Source organism: Zophobas morio, unplaced genomic scaffold (assembly GCF_036711695.1).
Source record: "Zophobas morio isolate AGI-343-1 ecotype UQ-CSIRO unplaced genomic scaffold, CSIRO_AGI_Zmor_V1 ptg000012l, whole genome shotgun sequence".
In the NCBI taxonomy this organism is placed as follows: Eukaryota; Metazoa; Arthropoda; class Insecta; order Coleoptera; family Tenebrionidae; genus Zophobas; species Zophobas morio.
The window spans coordinates 27,955,112-27,976,832 of NW_026972117.1; the positions used below are offsets into that span (position 1 = coordinate 27,955,112).

Genomic DNA, 21,721 nt, shown 5'->3' on the forward strand with positions numbered 1-21,721 from the left:
CAATTTTTTCAAAAAGAGCTCATTTACTATAAACCGTTTTTCCACAAAATTTGTATATAAGGTCGTTTTTCTTTTAGTGCCTAATGAACCAGTTTTAGGAAAAGAACAAAATTATAGAAAAAATTATTTAAACACTTGACATGATCAAATTTTTCGTTTCACTTTTAAAAGATTATGGCATGCAGACTTTTCAATAACAATATTTGGAAAATTCTGCAAGTCTTAGAAGCGTGGATTCGATCTACATAATTTTTACATACAGTTCACTGGTGGTCTAAATGTTTAAATAATAGTACATTTCTTTATCATCTGTTGTACTAAAAAATATCGAGGTTATCAAAAAAATATTGATAACAGCATTTCATTTTGGTGGGTTTTTTAACACTTCAAAACTTGTTAAGCAATCGGAAATCGCGGCCTTATTTTTTTTTTTTCTGAGTAAAAGGAACAACTCGTACGAGAATTTGGTTTTATGGTAATATTATTAAGGGTCACGGTTATAAATTTTTCATTGAATTTAGTTTATCATGTGACCACAGATTCTTTTCATTCTAAGTAGATTTGTAATTTTGAATTCATTGTTTACGCAGATCGAAATATTTCAGACAAAATCTCTTTTTCACAGGCGCCACATACACGGCTTTAAAAATGTTAGATTATGTTATTATGGTTAGTTTGTGAGTTATTGTTTATAATAGTGTTCATCAGTGTGGGGGACACGTGTATTAATAACACAAAACAAAAAAGCTTTGTGAGACTACTACTTGCTGAGAACTAGTTCCTGCAAAAAAACTGTACTAAATATACTTGGGAGGTCATACTTTGATTATAAGAGAGTGTTGTAGCTGTCGGAACGTTTTACGAACTTCAAATAACACGTTATTTTTCCTTCTTAGTGGCCGGCTGTCGGAGAGCCCAAGTAACAGTGTGGATGTCGTCACCACTGATGGGGGTGGAGGCGACAGAAAGCACAGTTCTGACTGGGAAAGTGATTCAGAAATGGAGCCATCGAATTGGCAGAAACTCTTCCCTGAAGAAGAATTACGTAACTTACAGCCTCACGAAAAGAAAAGGCAAGACGTAATTAACGGTAAGAACTCGGTGTTTTTTCTAGTCGTGACGTAATGTTTGTGAATTTAGAATTGTTCCACACGGAGAATTCACACGTGCGGAATCTCAGAGTGTTATGTGACATTTTTTACAAGACACTAAAAGAAAGTGCGCTTTTGAAATCCGAAGAAATAGCTTTAATTTTTCCCAACATCAAAGAGATGCTAAACGTTCATATGCAATTTAACAAAGACATGAAGAAAAGGCGGCGTGAAGATCCTTTGGTGACCAATCTCGGTGACATGGTAGTGAATATGTTTGGTGGCGTGACGGGCGAGAGTCTTCAGAAAGCCGCTGCCACATTTTGCGAACGCCAACAGTTAGCGCTCGAATTTATTAAAGAAAAACGTAAAAGAGATGCCAAATTTGAAGCCTTACTAGTGGAATGTGAGAAAAAACGGCAGTGTAGGCGGTTACCTTTGCAAGGAATAATTCCAACAGAAATGCAGCGTCTGTCTAAATATCCGTTGTTGTTAGAGCGACTTATTAGTAGCATAGAAGGTGACACCCCGCATGCGCAAGAAGAGTTGGCGAAGTTAAAACGTGCACACAATCTTTCCAAAGAAATTTTAAATTATGTCAACGAAGCGGCAAAGGTGGCTTTCAATAAAGCACGCCTGGAAGATATACAGCGGCATTTAGATACAACGAATTTTGAGCGATCGGACCATCCGATCACTCAGGAATTCAGAGTGAGTAACGTTGCTTAGTAAACTGTTTGAAGTTACAGTTGTACGTTTATTTTTCAGACTTTGGATCTTACGAGGTACAAATTAATCAGGGAAGGTAATATGCAGTTACGACGGGGAAATAAGGCAATAGTGCCTGTTCACGTGCTACTGCTTGAAGAAGCCGTTGTTATTCTACACAAGGAAGGCGATAGGTTCCTGTTAAAGTTCTTCCAGTCGGGTTCTTCTGCCCAGCCACAACCTCTTTCGCCAATTATTAAGATGTCTACGTTATTAGTTAGAAATAATGCAGCCTGTGAGTATTCGCGTTACAACTTTTTTAATTTACTGTTTTTTATGGTTTTTCTTTTCAGGTAAAAAAGCTCTCTTCCTAGTCAACACTTCCACAAACGGCACTCAAATGTATGATCTGTTGGCAGATGACGACATCAATAGAGATGCGTAAGTTATTTGTTTTATTTGTTTTTCTGTAGTCCCTAGCTCCGCTAAAGCTATTTTTGAAATTATAGCGTTAAATAATGGATAAATATTAATTAAATTAGACGCATTTTGTATCTTCTTTTCCAAAATAACGATATTATCTAAATTATATGTAGCAGTGAGGAATAAAAAGGTTTATCAAAAACAAATATTTTTACAATGAAATACCAAATCATATCTTTTAACTAATCTCAAATTAGTGCACTATAGGAACATCGTTGCCACACAATCTAGTAATTACTAGGTGCGCGCGCAGCTATCAGAGTGAAACGATAAAAATTAACAAATTTCTGACATGCGTTTAAAAAAAGAGAGATTCTGCGGGTATTATCACTGGGTTTTTTTTGCATGCATTAATTGTGTATTTTGACTTAAAAGTCAAATTCACGGTAGAAGATAAGAGAGATGTAGTCACATAATACGATATCCTTGTAACAGATTTTGCAACCCTGACACCTTTAGTATTATATCCTTTTCTCCCACAGTATAAAGTACATTCGTATGACGTATTTTTTATTTTTTTGTTGCATGACAAAGAATGCGTGCCTTCTCATATAAGCAGAACTATTTTCCACGCGCTTTCAAGTTGACACCGTTATACGATCCTTCGTTCCATCGTTGTGAAAGTTCTCCAAGTTCAAAATGTATTGATTGAACATTGATTTTGGTCGCGTATTATCCTTCAGTATGGGCGTTGGGACTTGACGTGATGACAACAGCGTTTAATATAAATAAGGGACTGGAACCGAGAGAAGTATTATTTAAAGGTGGTTATTTTTATTAAAAGTCGATTATTATTTACGAAATTACGTAAATAATAGCTACTGAACAATTAATTTAATTTTTTCGATATGGGCATCACCGAATGTTATACGATGTTAAATATTAAAAAAAAAAGAAAGGAAGAACTGTTCACTGTGAGGTAAGAAAGGTAATAAATCGCTATCAAAAATGCGAAATAATGACGAACTATTCAGGTATTTATATGCTGTCAATACAGATTATTTCCTCGTATGTTTGAAACACATTTCCCAAGTATTTTTGTTTCTTATTGATATTAAGTATGGCTACTGTGCACAATAAATTTACATTTAACATGTAGTTTAGTTTAAATAACTTCAACCAAGAACGACTATCAATCAATATCTATATCTTTTATTTAAAATCATCTACAAAATCGTAAACATAAGTTGTATTTATTAAAAGCATATTTTAAACTCGTTTTTGATTTTGGGCTAAAAATAGAAATAAGTAATTACATCGGTGGTCCACTAATTACTAAAATTTCTGTTTTTTCACATAACCAGCATATTTTTAAAGAGTATTGTAAGAGTGAGTGTCTACTTCCTACAATTGTTTGGAAAATAATAGTAAATTTAGAGGTACCCAAAAATTGCTATATGACTAATTCATTGTTGTTTCTTGAGCAAGTGCATAAGTGCAAAAAGAACACTTTGCTCTTTTCCAACTGTCTTTTTTTCTGACGAAAAACAGAATTCTCTAGTTCCTTTGTTTATAATATAGGATTTAAAGAATGCTGAAAAAAAACAACTAAATTATTGATACATTTTTCCCCAAGTGTCACTTTGAAGGTGAGACACAGCAACTACAACTTGTCTCTATCGTACCACGTAGTAGATGGGCTAAAGTGGTCACAATTTCGTAGGTTACTTTACACAACCGTAATTAAAACAACGTCTTGTCTATGAAGAAAATCCGTTTTATACATTGTGCAAATAAATAATCCTGTACGTTATAAAAACAGTGTCAATGTTGTATATAAAAATGTTATTTTCAAACATATATCTCTCGTTTGTTAATTAATTCAATTTAAAATTAACTCAAGATTTCATTTTTATAAGAATTGGGAAAGTAGTGTTGCACATTTGGTTTGTACATATTTGCATTGACGTTGTTTTACAACAGGCCAAGTTTAATTAATTTATATTACATATTTAATGTCTTTTAAAAAGCCTGGAGGGAAACTGCTAAAAGAATACTAAAAATGCAAAAATATACACATTTTTTTAATTTAATACACACAGATACAAAACTATAAACTTCATTAATGAAGACACTTGTTAGCAATTTTCCGCATCCGGTAATTGCATGTGCACTTTCAGGTTCTCTTCAAACGTTTTATTACCTATTAGTAAAAACCAAAAATAAATTGATCGTAATGTTTACTCGAATTTTAAATCATGACTTATTTTAATGTAAACCTCATCAGCGCTTCATTTAACATTTCAAACGCTTAATGTTGTTTTTTAATAATTTTCTCTGTTGCCTGAAGTAAATGTTATGATATGATGACAGATTGTAAACAGGTTCTCCTTTTGCATCGAGAAGTTAAAAAACATTCATTACACATATCTCTCAACTTCACAGCCAAATGATACGCCGCCTAGTTAACCACTTTGTTACTTTATCTCTTTGCCTTTCAATGCGAGCAACTACCAGAACAAGATTCACGTCGTGACGTTGCGCAGCCGATAATAGTTTTTCCGTAAAATCCGCGTTGTATTTGTTTTTAAAATAAAGTCAGTATTTTAACGAAAGTTTATCACTTTTTCCCTGCTTGTTCTTGCGGGGTGTTGTATTTTTAGCGAACGGTGCGTGTTTTATCCTGGACCGTTTAAATATTTACTTATGTAAGTACGGAAAAGTGTGCACTGGGCAGTGTAACATGTGGCCGCCGCCACTACCGATGGTGCCGGTTCGGCGGCAGTCCCTCACATCAGAAGACGAGTCCGCCGCCTCACAGTCTGAGCGTAGAAGCAGCTTAAATCTTAGTCCTTCCGGCGAAAAGCGACGCGGCAGCCTTATAGCCAGGTATGCGTCCATCCCGATCGATTCGCGAAGAACATGCTGTATCGTCGATTTATTTTGATCAGTTCAGGTATTGGCTAAAATATGCAAATAACTGAGTGCTGACAGCCAATGACCAGAGTTTGTACAAACCTACACGTGTTTCACGTATATTATAATAAACTTTGGCTATTTTAGCGCAGGTATGTTTCTAATTGTGATTACGTATTTGATTTCGAAGAATTAGCTTAAGCGGAGTTATGATTCACTCGCTGTCGGGGTTCTTAATTCGTTATTCAACGCGTCAATTAATCGCATGTTCCTGTTTTCTAGGTGGTTTAAGCACTTCTCGGACGCCGCGGATGCGCACAACAGGAGAGAAGGAAAGACGAAAAGGCCGGAACCACAGCCTGATTCGGACGAATCGGAAGCCGTACAGGAAATACCTAGTACGCGAGATGTGGCGGAAAGGGCAGAGGCTGTCGGTGGAACAGATCATCAGCCTGAAGATGAGGAGGAAGATGAACCGGTGTTTAGTGATGCTCAGGAGGAAGGATCTGCTGAATCGAAGGAAGCTGCGAGTTCTTCAGGTTAGTATCGTAGGTTGCACAACACAGCACGCCTGTATATTCATAGTTCTGTAAAAATTAGTAGATTATAAAAGGGTACAACGTTGTTACAGATTAAGTAGATTAAATAGTAGGCTTCAAACAAAAAATAAAAGCTCTCGATATCTAGACTGTAAAGCAAGACCCATAGTTGTAAATAACTGGAGCTACAGTGAATTGAAATGGTTGCACAAAAGGGCTTATTTATTGTTCGCCAGGTTTGAATGGTACCATTATAATATAATACAGCTTTTGCCTTGCCACACTTCTAGTTCACGAGAGCCGGAGGTGTGTTTCGTAGAAACAGTGAAATTTTGCAAAAAATATTTTTACTAAAATTATTGATGAGCCCATAATCTATCGAATAAATTCAACAAAATGTACAAGATTGCAGAATGACATGATAAAACACTCGAAACAGGTTATTGATTTTTTAAATTGTGAAATAATTTTTTTGTTGCCGTTGCCAAAGTTACGACAAAAAGTGGGGTTGTTATTTAAAAATACATTGATGACGTCAACTTTGCTATTCACCGAGCGAAAATTACGAAGTAAACTATGGATCATAAATACACCAACAATTTGTTAGTTAAATTCGGCCATAAAATTAAAAGATTTCCATTTTTATGTCTTATAAATTGGTATGCAATTTTGCTTTTCTTTCAAACACACTTAATTTACACGTTAATTAACCTTGTCATTAAATTCCAATTTTATGTCATTTATTGTTTAGTTTATTAATGAGGTTTGTGTTAGGTTAGTGGTTTCTGACTCACTATATACAAATTTTTAAATTGCGGTAATTCAGTAACAAATGCCTCTTATTAATAAATAAAAAATACTAACAAAACTAACCAGTGACATTTTTTTAAGTTTAAAAAAGTAAAAAAATATGGAAAAAAAAAACCGTTAAATTGTTGGCAGAGCACATAAATTTAGTTTCTTTTTAAAAATACAGGTTTCTAATTTAACTTGTCGGTCGCCATTTATAATACAAAATAAATTTCACTATTACAACAGTCGATACCTACTTTAAAGAAGTAAATGACTTAAGTAAAATACGAATCTTTCAGTGTGATCAGATGACGTCTTACGCATTTTTTAAATGTTATTGTAGATTTTTGTTATTTACAGTATTTACCTAGTAATGTTTTTACACATTTTTTTTTTTTTGTACGTAAAAGACAAAGGTATGAAATAAGCAACAAAGTTTTATTTTACAAAAATACGTCAAACAATTGTTGCTGACTGATATTAATTCATCAAAAGCTCAGAAGTGATTTTGTTTATCAACATGAGCATCAGAAAAGATAATCGATTATGTAATGTAGTTCATTTTCATTAAGAGAGATTCTAATTGGGATTTTTTTTTAATGTTTGATTCATGTTGGCAAAATTTTGTAAAATACCCAATGGAAGCACAGTTTTCATGAATGATACAGGGTTATCGAAATTGATTGAGATAATTGGTACTCCTTGTTTTTGCCGTCAAGTTTCTCAACCTCACGACAGATTTATGTAAGGTTATGTCGAAATCGATCTTTTCATGACTAAGATGGCGTCGATTCAATGGTAACAATTAAGCAAAAAAATTGTAATATTTACAGGTGCTTTTTTATATTAATTAATTTTAATTACAGGTATATTTTTGTTATTTTTTTTAATAATTTATTGATTGTTACATTTTTCAAAGTATATTTATGTTAAAAATTAACTATGACCACCAATTTTAAGTGCAATGACTGCAGTCTTAAGATTATTGTCAACTAAACTACAAAACCCATCTATCTAGACAGTACCAAATTAATAAAATATTTAAAAAATTAATGAAAACTAAAATTGATAATTAAAAAGCTACTAGAGTATCTGGCACAATAAAAATTGATTTTCTTACATTTTAAATTTGTTGCCACGAAATTCATTAATCGAATGTGGTGCTTGATTTGCAAGATTCATGTTACCAGCTTAAATTTGAGTGCCAACAAATATAACAATTTTTTGTTCACTTGATTGGTACCAGTGAAGTGTGTTATAGATCTATTAATTAATCCAGGGGGCGACAAGACAACTCTTACAACAATTTATAGTTACGCTTAAATTTAGGAAAATGTTCGTCTCTACGAATAAGAGCATATTAAGAAATGTGGAAAAGTGACAAATCTAAAGTCGAAACTTCAGATCTTCCGACTAATTTTTTTTTGTCAAACAAAAGACTTAAAAAAAGACGCCATTGCATTTTGAAATTTGAAATCTAAAAACTTCAAATTTAGTAGCTAATATTTTTTCGTCAACGTAATAAACCAAATTATTCTAGTTCAGGTTTAACAATTGTCGCAATCAATTTTGATGACCTGTATTAAAATTTTTTTAGGTAATTTTTTACGACTGGCCCAACTGTAGTACCATGTAATCGAAAATAAAACGAATTAGATTAGGCTGTGAGACCAACTCTGTATAGGTGTGTGGCACAACTTAAACGAGTCTATCAGTTGTCATCTATTAATGTCAAAAATTAATTACATGCAGTGGAATTGAATAAATACATTGACCGGCAAAAAAAACCGGCCACACTGAAAAATTTCGTAAAACCACCAAGTACGATATTTTCTAAAAAAAAAAAAAGGAGGCTGTTGTTGTAAACAGTGTTTTTCAAATTGTTGCTCTGTTTCTATTATTTTGTTAAATTAAATTTAATTCTGCGTTTATTTGTCTTCTTTTCTTTAATAAAATATTGATCACTAGTTAAATTAATAATTTTTAAAGTTTGGTTTTGCGGTGGCCGGTTTTTTCGCCGGTCAGTGTATTTTCTAAAAAAAATTTTTTTTTTTTTTCGAGAAATTGAAGACAATGTCCACATACAGCAATAAAAAGTGATTAAAGATGACGTTGACATTGATTTACGTCAAATTAAAAGCAGCGGTACTCCCAAAACCTGACAGGCAATTTAAATATTATTAATAAAAATTATTAGCAATAATAATTCTACTTCATTTTATTTTTTATGGCACGGTATACAGTTTCTGTAAAAAAAGATGAAAAATAAACATATAAATTGAAAAGTAACGATTTTATGCATTTATATTTAGATAGAACCGTATTTTTTCTTAGTTAATTACGCTTGAAGTATTCCGGTTTTTACAAGATAAAAAAAGCTACAAGGATAAAGTTGCATTGATTTGACAGCTAAGCCTGGGGTGTTGACTACAGAAAACAGGGAGAGAGATGAAGACAGTAATATAAAGAAAGTAGTATGTAGAATTTTCCCTATTTTTTAATAATAGCTCATCTGGTACCTAAAAAAATACCTTATAGATTTATTAAGTATATATTTAAAAACTAGATTATAAAATGTTTGCATTCAGCGATATTTTTATGATACACTGCGTTGGGTTTTAAACTTTCATTAATTTTTTGGTAACTCTGCACGGCAGTAAACGCGCACATTGAGTTATCTTGGTGTGATAGCATATAAAAACCATTTTGATTCAACAGCTCATTACATGAAGTAAACTAATTCACCTGTTTCATTTATTATCGCCAGAGCTGTAATTATCGCTGCTGAAATGCGAAATCAAATTTTATTGCGATGATGTAAAATGGTTAAAATATCTGAAGTATGTTTGGCCTTAAATAAAGTATTGACGTTTAGTATTCATAAAATGAAATAGCATAGCAGTACTTACCGATGCTTGATTTAAACAAGTTCAAATTTGACGGTAATGGTTTTAGAGGGTGGCGGTGTTCACACGAAAGTAACAGCGGATGAGTGGCCTCTCATCCAGCCTTCACAGGTCCACGTAGAAGTACCACCAGTGCACACTGCAGAATCAAGGTTAACTCCACTAGGTATGCTTTTTGGGTATTCACAGTTTACTTAGCGCTTTATTTACCTATTTATATTAAACTCTGCATGAATTAATAGTAAATAGTTGCTTTTAAATGCACACTGGCAACTAGTGAAGATGTGTGACCTTAGATTTATGCGATGACTAATTATTATTTTATTTAGAACAAATTCGTCGGAAAGATGAAGAAGTGCGACGAGCACTGGAAGACAAAGAGGGCCTGGTTGCCGACTTTTTAAGTATTCCTAGAGAGCACTTCCATCTTATTGCTGATATGGCCAGTGATATGCAGGAAACGAAGCCTTCCAAAGATTTAGCGGAACGTGTGTTAGCTGCTGTTTACCAAGGTAAGTATTTTGGCGTGTTTTCTTTGGATAGACGGCCAGACTCTTTAATTAAATTTATTTGGACTAATTTAATTAAACACGCGGAAATTTTTTTTCTCGCTTAAGTCAAGTGATTATTTAATCACTTGATAACCTCTATAGCCCATAAAAAAAAACTATAAACTTTGATGGTGTTTTTTTTTTCGAATAAGGAATTTGAAATTTACAACTAATTGATGAGTAATGAATTGTTTTTTGATATAGTGAATAATTTACACAAAGCTGATGTGAATTTATGTTAGGATTATCTTTATTTAGTACCGTTATTTTAGGGACTAAATTAGTGATATTAGTGAGAAAAGCCAACTCGGAATGATTTTTTTTTATCGCAACTATCTAATACTCAACTCAAACTAAGCTACTATTAGTTCAATAAATTAATAATTCAATCACTTCTTCTTCAGATGGTAGTTCAAAAGTAACACAATAGAATTCCAGAAACAATTCTATAATATTTCTACTAATTTCAAAATTATTGTTAAAATCCAAATAATTCCGACGAATTTAATAAAAAGTCAAACTTTGATTTTACGCTATGAACAGCTCGGACTGGCTCACCACCTTTAATATTGCATACAATATAATTTCCAATTCCATTTTAAAATAACATAATTGCAGTGGACCAGCTGCACCTTGCCGTCAATGAAGCTTTAAATGTGACGGAGGCAACAGCTATATCAGCTACAGGAGGCAAACACCTCGCTTGCCAAAGCCAGGAAGTAGTGCCAAACGTATTACCGCCTTCCATTCCCGCCAGTCGTGTTAGAGACGTTGCCAATACACTAAGTACTCAACTGACTACCCTTCTTGTAAGTAGTAAATTTAACTTAAGTCGGTAGTGTATACTAAGTATTTTTTTACATCAGAGTGACGTAAAACAAGCACAAGAAGAACACGATAGGCTAAGAAAAGAATTGTTCCGTATGAGGGAACGGCTTCACGAACAGCAGATGCTTCATGGGCCTAACGAAGACAACGTATCTCATTCGCCTATTTTAGAAACACAATCAGACTTGGACAGTATTAAGGTAAGGAACTGATCTGTTATATCGAAGAATAGCGACCCATGCATCGGGAACGTTTCAGGAAAGTCCAGCAGAGCCAGAGAGCTAACGTGATATCAGAACACCCATTGTAGGGCCTTGAATATCAGTAAACCAGACAATTTGTATAAAGAAAAAATTATATTTGTTATATGCTAATTTTATTATTATTATCTTATAGGTAATCTTGTGAAAGAGCCTAGGTATATTTCTTATTCATGTTATTTTTTTATAAAAAACTGAAGGGCACGGGTTTCTTACGAACCGTTTCCTTCTGAGTTAATGGTCAACATGATATACGTTTTTCTCTCCCTTCATTTTAATGGGTGCAATAATGCTTTTACTGTTATTCATTATTATAAGTCGCTAGTACTCAAGTTTGACAAGGCCTAGGACGGTCTAAAGTTTATTTAAATGATGTATATTAGCATTATTAAGTATTACGCTGTTCCACGAGATCAATTTGTTTGTAGCTATTATGAGCTCTTTTTAATTAATTGCATGTAATTTTAGAGTGGGTTCATTGTGAGTTTACATTTGTATGTATTTAGAGAACGCTGGTTAACGTTAATTTATTATAATTTAGTAATTCTGATAGTTATAAACAATTTGATTGTGCAGATCTATAGATTTTCATGTAAGAGTTTATGATGTATGATGTTTTGTTTTATATATATGTTGTCTACTTTGTTACCTCATTTTACAATGTTATCTAATGAGATAATCACAACTTGTTAAATGTTGTCTAGCTTTTGTATAACCGCTTCTTTAAAATGCATTTTTGTTATAAGATCGCATTTATAGATGTAAAGTGTATCATTTTTTACTTTATTGTATTTACTACCTACATATTTATAGCGAATTATATAATAATGAATGACATCGCAGTTAATAAACAACTTGTTAAGTACACATATTTATATAAAAAATAATAATGCTACATAATAAACTATTTAAAGTAATCTATTTTGTTTTATTATTGTACACATGAGTTTGGATATATAAAGAAAAACAATTATTTTGTCATCTAAATCTGGCAAAAAGTCCTAGATTTAAGATGCCTCATGGAGCTTTGTGGGGCTGATTTGGTAAAAATTTTCCAGGAACAGGAATTTTTAATTCGTCGTTATTTTATTGTCATGCATTAATTTGAGTATTCTACATTGAATGATACGGTAAAACCGTCTGAAATTTCAATATTACGAAGAATGTCAAAAGTCAAAACTAACTAGCCAGACCTATACAAAACTGTTCAAACAGTAGTGAAGCAAAAAACCGAAAGTTGCTAAGGTAAAATTCCATATTACGATTATAAATCGAGACTCCAAGCAGAACAAGTACAACGCAAAATGTTGTTTCAAGAAGTTTTGTTGCCGTTAACATTTTCCTGATACAAATTAGCTTGACTGTATAGAAATAAGCGTGCGTCTAGGAACTGCACGACAGTATAGCAATAAAACTATTACAAAATTATTGGGCCACGTATTGATTCAGGTATTTTCTATGCAAATATATAATTGCAAACAAAAAATGGAAAATAAGAGCACCAGATTTAACGTCAGTGTTTCTATCTATTTAACAATTACATTGAATTACAAAAAAATATATGCCTTGTTTTTGTAAACCATTTTTCGGTTGACGTAAAATAGCGTGACTGTGATAATTAAGCCGAGATAGGCTGTGTAACTCTCAAGACGACAGCGGTTGAACTGCCCAAATATATGATTTTTATCATGATCTTCTTTGAGGCCAGTGTTAAATGTTCACATGATATTTACAACAAACATGAAGACGACGAAAAGTTCTACTGAAATTCAGTTTGTAGGAACTACATTGTATCAAAGTTAAACATGCAATTAAGAAAACAATTGAGACATTATGGTCTACTTGTCATGGATTAGCTGATGAATTTATTTTCTTTAAACCCAAGCAAAAATACTTTGGAACGTATTTGTAATTTCGTTAATATTAAAGTATAACAAATCAATATTTACCTGTTTTAATAAATCAGAATATGATAAACTCTGGAGGTAACTGCAAACTACAAGGCAGGAATTGTTGAACCAAATGTGATTTGACTTTTCAACCATTTCAATACCTCTTTTATTCATTGTAATACGTTCTTTGCCAATGCCAACTATTGTAAATTTGTATTATCGAAAATTACAAATAGGTAGTTATGCATTTATGGTTATTTACATCTGGTGAGAGAATAATCGACAATTAGGTAGGTAGCGTAGACATTTTTTTCTTTTTCGAAGTTTATTGAAAAGTAGATATATAATTCATATCTACGTATTATGTACACTCAAGACAACATTTGTCCCAAAATATTTCACCTGTAGAATTTTGTATGTATTCTATTATAATAGTCTTCTAAGCAGTGTTGCCGGAGTTAAATGGTAAAATTCCGCTACAGGCTGCGTTTAGAGCTGAAAATTGTCATTTTATAAACTCCGTTGCCAAGTTGCCGTCGATAGTAACTTTGATGTTCAACTTCTCCCGTATTTAAAGGTGTTGTACGAGTAGAAGAAAAGTGGCGGATTTAATTTGATTACTACAAAAATTTACCATTTTAGACTTGTTGTCGAAATAGGTGTACATATATTAAGAAAAAAAGGCAAAATGTAGCCCCGCCCACCCACCCTATCTTAATTGTGATGATTTTTTTTATTCTTCGTGAGCCAAGAAGAAATTAAAAGCCCACCCATACCTGCCCTGATCTAAATATGTAGTGATGAAATTTTCATTGGTTGCCAGACCTAGGGGCGGAGCCTAATTGAAAAATCCATATTTCCCTACAAAAATTTACCATTTTAAACGTGTTTTAAGTAGAAACTTAAGATGGTAAGAATAAAAAAAATCATCACAATTGAGATGGAGTGGGTGCCTTTTTTTCTTAATATACATAGTATATTTTGAACAACACGATACTCAAAAACATGTTTTTAGTTTCTTGTAAATAAATAAGAATTTTGCAGTTAAGCTCCGCCCCCTTGGTTCACGGCGAATAAAAAAAATTATCACAGTTGAGAAAGGGCGGATAGGCGGGCCTGCATTATGCCTTTTTGTTTTAATATGTGTAGATTTCTTTTCACAACATGAAACTTAAAACATTTTTAAAATTGAAAATTTGTATAGGGAAATTTCGATTTTGTATTTTGGCTGCGCCCCATCATTGCAAAATCCATATTTCCTTGCAAAAATATACTATTTTAACCATGTTTTAAGTTACTTATTGTGAAAACATGTATCTTAAGAAGAAACAGGCAAAGTATAAGCCCCGCTCACACACCCTATCTCAATTCTGATGATTTTTTTATTCGTCGTAAGCCGAAGGGTTTCTACGAGAAATTATCATGTGAAATATGTTCTTAAGTAATCGTATTATACAAAGAAAACTAAATGTATTAATTAAAAAAGAAAACCAAAAGATAAGCCCTACCTATCTATCGTCTCGATCTCAATCGTGATGAATTTTTCATTCGTTGTCAGACCGAGAGGCGGAGCGTAATTGCAAAATCGATATTTCCCTATACAAATTTACCATTTTAATCATGTTACATTAAGTTTCTTGTTGTGAAAAGATGACTACACAACGGCTCACTCCATTTTCCCAGAAAAATTTGGGAACACAATACTGCTATTTTTAGCTATTAGGTTATTACACTGCACCAATTCATGTTGATATACGTGTCCTTGCAAAAATATTGATGCCGTCATCACAAAATTGTGTAAAGAAAAAACTTGTTTTTTATTTGTACTTTAGGTGCGAGGGAAGTTCTGTCGAAACAACTTTCGATCAATTTTTTAGTTCTGGAAAACAAAAATTATGAAAAGTGGATCGGCAATAGATGTCCTATTCGATGACCAGCTCGTAACCCAGATTGAATGCCTTTAGATTTATTGTTGTGTCGACACATAAAAGATTTGGTGTATTTACGACACTTCCCTGATTTACTAGAAGACTGGAAAAACCATATTGGGAATGTTTGAGTTTTTTTAACGCGTGATAATAAATATAAATTTTAATAAACAGCTTTATATCCTTCAGAGATGGCAGTTCGAACTTATACTAAAATGATGCAGGGACGGTTGGTGCCAGGCGGCACAAGAGCACGTGCCCCCCAAGATTACAACGTATGCATCTACAAACACATTGGACGTAGCAAATTAGTAATTTTCAATATTTAAAAAATTATCCGGAAGTTTGTGGCATAATTATCAAAACTAATTTTTTAATCGCTCCATTATTTCTATCAAATGTATCGAAACTTACATGTAAAGATACTGTATCGTTGGTAAGGTCTCAATAAAGTTGGACACCTAAGCGTGACTCATTTAGACTTTTTTTACACCGTTGCCACGGAATCCGCGCCTCTAGTCGCCGTATTTGGTTGGAATCGGGTCACATTTGAAACAGTGACTCTAGCAGTAGTTCAACTACGGGAGTTACTTTTCATGCTGCGTGAGTGAAATTGTTTGATTCTAAATAACAATAATGAATTCAGTTGAACATTTAATAAAAAATCGTCCTTTGTCTTACGACGATAAAATTGTAGTGAAAAATTTAGGAAGAGCCACCACCGATTTGCTAATAAAAAAAAGTGTTCATGGAAAAACGAGAGACTTTCATATATATTTTAATAGACAGAACACGTATGATAAATTTTTGTGGATGTGTGGCTTTGAAAAAAATAATTTGTTTTGTTTTCTCTGTCCCCTCAATAATGAGTTAAAACTAAAGGTATGGGTTTACTTTTATTGAATGTATTTTTGTATTTATTTCCGTCACACAATTTCGTCTGGTAATAACAGCCTAGATGTTCATATTTAACTCATCAATCAAATTGTGTCCCCCCAGTTCAAAAGGTTACGGGCCACCACTGAAATGATGGTAGTCTGTTTTTCACGAAACTTCATTTTCGTAAATATTTGTAATTTTTATATGACTGAAAACAAAATAAACATCAAAGTGTGTGTAATTTACTGAGTTAAAATATAAATATGTATGTACGAATTTAAAAAACATGGGTTTGCATCGCGACGTCGACGTTATCACATTTCCCCTTTCTAGCTAAAAGTAATGGTGTTTACAGAATTTCAATTTTTCTATCCGTTCCCAAAACGTCACGGAGTTTTATCTGGGACACTGTATATACTTTAAAGCATATTAAGCCAGGCAAATTGAAACACTCCACAAAATTTTATGCACATTATCAATCGGCAGAATATATGGCGATTTTTGTCGACCCTTGCGTTATGTGGCCGAATATTATTAATATAAGCGGTGTGTAGTTGTTTCCGAATGTCTGTATTACCGAGAAGATTATCCAAGAATATTTATCATACGTGTTCGCGGAGAATGAAAATTAAAACGCGCGATAGTAAGTCAATCCTCCAGAGCACGGTCGCAACGGCCTCACAATCCAGTTGTATCATGCGCATATCAGGCGGCTACGACGTGTAGTTTCCATGGCAACGGTGTAAACAAAACATCTAAATCAGCCATGATTCGGTCCATTCGGTCTCTGTGCCGGGTTTTTATCAGCATTTCATCAGAAATAACATATCATATATCCAAGACACATCTTTAGTGGAAGTAAGTTTTGATACATTTTATACAAGTGTAGCGAGATAAAAAAATTAGTTTTGATAATTATGACACAAATTTCCGGATAAATTTTTAAATATTGAAAATTACTATTTTGCTATGTCCAGTGTGTTTGTAGACGTTTAAATTTTGGGGGGGCACGTGCCCTTGTGCCCCCCGGCATCAGCCGCCCCTGCTATTTTTGACAGTCGATTGGTAAGAAAATCAATATTTTCGTGATCATTTAACACAAAAGGAAGCAAATAGATGGAAATATTTAATTTGGCTAGTTATTATTAACAATGTTCACTGACATTTAGTTTCAACTTTCGACCACGTTTCGACTGCCTGTATTTGCCAACACAATCAAGGAAAACGTTACTGTTTTGCGTGCTATAATAAAAATAATTGTCATTATTGTGAAACGCATATACATATATGAGTATTATTGACGCAAAGTACAAACATTAAAATTACAAAGACATTGAAAATTTTACTCTTGAGTGATCTTGGTACACATAAAGACAATAATAACTATGCTTTGCACAAAAAAGTTGAATTATAACACATTTTAAAACGGTTTTTGTCCATCAAATTATTTGTGATTTATTATATGACCCTTGTTGCTACATCGCACTTTCCATACAAGCACAATAGATTTGCCGTGTGCAGAGAGCAACAACTTTTGCTTGATTTCACTTTTATGCGTTCCAAAAATGGTTGCGGCGGCATTTAGGTCTTTAAAAAAAGTATGACTACACACAAATCATTAAATATTCGTCCGCTTTGATTTTTTTTAGGTAAATTGTTTTAAGAGTCTTGAAACTTTATTCAGCAAGAAGTTCTGGAGTTCCACATTACGAGTATGAAACTCTTGTTTCCCAAAGCCTGAATTTATGATACTAACCAAGCGAATGGTTAATATTTAACAACAGCAGTACAGGCTTGTAGGCGCTTTTTAAACACCAATTTTTAAAAACTCACTTTAGCTGAAGTTGTGCCATCTGGTGTCTTCAGTACAGCGAGTGGCGATAAAGTAACACATTACTAAACTAGTGAACAAAACATTGCAGAAGATGTAAATAGTTTTACTTTTTGTTATTTAAACTATGAAGACTTGCTGCTGTGACGATAAGTATAATAATGTTTCCACATCAAGCTTTTTTTGGCATTGGTTTTTATGTTTCATAAAGCGTTTTTTAGTTGGAGTTTCAGACTATATAGATATTCATGTTGTAAGTATGCAAAGTAAAGTTTTAGAAGACGAATCGTTATTAAGGACAAAGCGACGACGGAGCCAAATCCTTATTAAGAAGAAAGCAATGATTTTTTTTAAAGCTCTCCAAAATAATAAAAAAATCAAACGGCAGCACAAAATGTAAAATGTTAAGCTAGAAACTTGAAAAATCGTTGAGTAATACTAATTATAACTAAGATAGCGAAGATACCCATAATCTTTAAATAGAATAAGATTTTAATGTAGGTATATTTAGTTTAAGAAGATACGTTGCATGAATTTATTTTAAAAAATTTAAATTATATAATGATGTGGATCAACGTTAATTATAAAGATATGCATGAAATCAATGTCTGTAACTTCATTTATATAATTAACACACAAGGTCGTCACTTTTTCAATGAGTAGTAAGCAGCAAGCGAAACGGGGGCCTGTAAAATATTCATTTTTAGAAAATACAAATGAACTGAAAACAATAAGTTGGCTGGTTTTGTATACTCAAAGTAATAATACAACGGTATATAAAGAACAAAAAATGTGAACAGAAAAAAATTAGAATACGTAGGGCGGGTTTGTGAATTTTACATTTAATTCTAAAAAGAAATGCGATTAATCCCAGAATCTGAACAGCGGATTGGTTAAATTTGACCACGTGATTAATTGCGTCAGTTCAGACTTCATTGGTTACAATTCTAAGTGTAGTTTTTGTTTTAATGTATTTGGAAAAATATTAATCGAACAGTTGTGATGAATTAAAAGAGCTTGCTGGTCTTCACCAAATAGTGCTGAGACAGGAAAACTATATCATTGCTAGCTTTGTTATCACTACACCAATTTTTATTAGCGATAGTAATACCTATGTATTTTTGTAAGAGAATATTCGACTTTCTATTTTGTTCAGTTTGAAACATGATTGTGTTTTATACTAACATAGCACAGTGGTGGCTCTGAAGTCACGGGTGTGGGGCAGTAAACGTACATAAAGTAAAGAAATATTCTACTGACAAGAATAAACCCTTGAACGCAACGTAAAATTAAGTGAAATATACGAAGAAAAAGTACGAGTAAAAGTTGTAAAATGTGTTTTTTAGCTCAGTCAGAATGCATTAAAAATTCATGTAAACGAAGAATGATACGCCACTGAATAGGCGCGTGTAAGGTAATATATCTCTCTTACCTTCGACTAACTTTGATTCCGTCGGCAGTATACAGAAGATGTGTTGTTAAATTTTTGATTAAAAAAATATGGAGACAAGAATAATTTTAAAACATTTTAAAATCTGGAAACTGTTCACGTTCGTTACACACTATTGCAGTTATAAATTGTGGACTTTTGTCAGCTTCGTTATTAAACCCACTATGACAGAGTGATATAGTAAAAAGAACTATTTTTATTTGAAGAAGATGCTGTGCTGTTCTTTTAAAAACTACTTATCCTGCAGTATTTGTTACAGTTTTTACTTGCACAATTGAAGTATGCGCTGAAGATAAAAAAGATTTTGTTTCGAACTGAAAGAAAATGAAATGAATACACATGAAAATTGCATACTAGGAAATTAAATTTTAAATATGCCGTGTTTAAAGGACTATAATAATAAGTAAGGACGACTTTTTACACTTTGATGTGTATTCAAGTGACTGGTGTTAATTAACATTTTTTAATTTCAATACTTATTAACAATGTTAAAATGACAGTTCACTTCCATTTCCACGAATTGTTTTGACATTTTTGTTGAAACGTAAGTTTCTTCATATTTAATAACGAAAGATTTAGAATTCTGTTATGGACAAAACTTGACGAACCTGGTTCAAACTTGGGTAACACTATGACACGAATGAGAACTACCGAACACTCTGTTAGCTATTCCATCGCCGATTCGTCAGTGTAGCTTTTTGTGACCATTAAGGCCTTCCTTTCATTATGTTTTTTCAATGTTAATAAATCACTTCCAGATTCAATAAAAATAGTAGAGGACGATGTTTGAAAGGCTTGTCCTGTTTACTATTTAAGATTTTTTAGGGTGAGAACAATGGTTCAGTGGTTAAAGGATTTTATAAAATTGATTTTTCTAGGCAACTACAGAATAATTAAGGGATAAATATTCTCGTTTATTCAAATTCACATTTAAAAGTACTGTGAATTAGATCGATTCACCACCCAGTGGATAAAATAATCTGTGTAATAAATATTTTGAAGCAAATGCTTGTACTTTATGAAAGAAAATACATTTTTGTGATTCCAATTTCAGATTCCGTTATAACTGAATTTCTTGAATCATAATTGACACAATGCTTGTTAAATGAAATCTGAGATATTCAGTATAAGTATTTAATGTTTAATGATCAAAATTGGCGGAGGCGCCGGGAATAGTCCACGTTACGACTGATTTAAAGAAACAAATAATTGTACGAGTATAAGATGATATATAGCTGGACAATCAGCTTATTCGCATCCCCTGTTTTGTGTTTTCGCCCAACACCAACCAAATGAACGTTTGTTCTTCTATTTTGGTAGCAAAAACTTACCTTCATATGTAATAGACCAAACTTACCGATTTACTGAGAATATTTTTTAATGAAGCAATAAACTCTAAACAATTGTCAGACAAAAATTATTAATGTTGGCATAACTTTGCAAAAAGTAGAATACTAATCACTGTTTCAATAAAAATTATACTTTGAAAACTGTATTACTGGTTTTATAAATGTTTTAGTATTGTCATTTGTAATAATAATAATAAAAATAGTAACATTCTAAACAACAATTTTGATAACATATTGTGACAAAATTTGGTCGCGTATTAAAAATGAATGCAAATAGTACATGTGCAATTTTTATTTTGGTTGAAATGAAAATTTGGATCAGTTTTTGCAAAATTTAAATTAATCGTAAGTTATTGTTGGTTCACTTCGCAACGTAAATTTTAGAAAATTGTAGGGCGTAGATTTACTGTTAAAAAAAAGTCCAAAAGGTGGTCGTATCAAAAAAAACATCATCTCCAACCAAATTTGAAGTGCTGTATACCAGCATACTTGTTTCTCTCAAATATCTCAATTATTTTGAAACATACAATTGAACTTAGGCATGTTCTATAAATGTAATACAATCTATCAAATGAGAGACAACAACCAAGTCTTTCGCAAGATTACCAAAAAATTTAGAACAACCTGGGTCTTTCAAAAAGAAACGTACAGTCTTTTACGAAAAACGGCAACAGATGAAGAACATACCTACCGTAAGTGTCTTGGGGAGGATTAATGTGGATCCTCAATATTTCAAAATCCTCTATACACAGAATTTTAAAAACGGCCACGTAATGATTACAAAATTCATTTACATCAAGCTTTAGTACCACCTTATTCTGAAAGAAGATTGGCTTTTATTGCTTGGCTAACGGGGGCACGTGAAGAGGGTATCATAAGTAATATTTTATGGTCAGATGAAACTCGTTTTAATAATAATGGAATTGTGAATCGCGATAATTGCCGTTATTGGGCTTCAGAAAATCCCCACTGGCTAAGAGAAATTAATTTTCAATACATTTGGGGTATCAACATTTGGTCTGGAATAATCAGTAGTAAAATTATCGGAACTAAATTTTACGAAAGAAATCTAAATTCGCAAATTTATTTGGAATTTCTTCTAAACGAATTTCTTGTGTTATTAGATGTTGTGACGGAAAGAATGCTTTCCAGCAAGATGGTGCAGTACCACATAACGGGCGAATAATCATTATTTCATTTCCTCATAGATGGATTGGCAAAAATGGAGCAATTACAAGTAGGAAGTAGAATAAGGTCGTCAATTTGAACATTTAATTTAAAGTTATTGTTTTTGTATCGTTTTATTTTGCTCTAAACTTTGATTTTATTAAAATACTTAGTTGCCTATGACCGTTTTAAATTTCTTTTTTTTTGTATT

The 21,721-nt window shown here is 32.6% G+C and overlaps 1 protein-coding gene across 5 annotated transcripts in view; it reads left to right on the top strand.

The window, feature by feature from the left end:
- The window catches only part of LOC135128132 (rho guanine nucleotide exchange factor 11), a 64,635-nt gene extending 52,704 nt beyond the window's left edge, over positions 1-11,931 (top strand). For 4 of the 5 annotated variants that reach the window (XM_064055006.1, XM_064055005.1, XM_064055004.1 and 1 more), the window contains 10 exons: positions 897-1,090; positions 1,141-1,802; positions 1,860-2,094; positions 2,153-2,240; positions 5,421-5,677; positions 9,425-9,541; positions 9,705-9,887; positions 10,545-10,735; positions 10,793-10,954; positions 11,013-11,931. In XM_064055006.1, coding sequence (XP_063911076.1) covers positions 897-1,090; positions 1,141-1,802; positions 1,860-2,094; positions 2,153-2,240; positions 5,421-5,677; positions 9,425-9,541; positions 9,705-9,887; positions 10,545-10,735; positions 10,793-10,954; positions 11,013-11,039 — 2,116 coding nt within the window. In that variant the 3' untranslated portion in view covers positions 11,040-11,931. The remainder of the gene's footprint in view (positions 1-896; positions 1,091-1,140; positions 1,803-1,859; positions 2,095-2,152; positions 2,241-5,420; positions 5,678-9,424; positions 9,542-9,704; positions 9,888-10,544; positions 10,736-10,792; positions 10,955-11,012) is intronic. The other variant, XM_064055007.1, reaches the window with a different exon arrangement.
- The last annotated feature ends 9,790 nt before the right edge of the window (positions 11,932-21,721 follow it).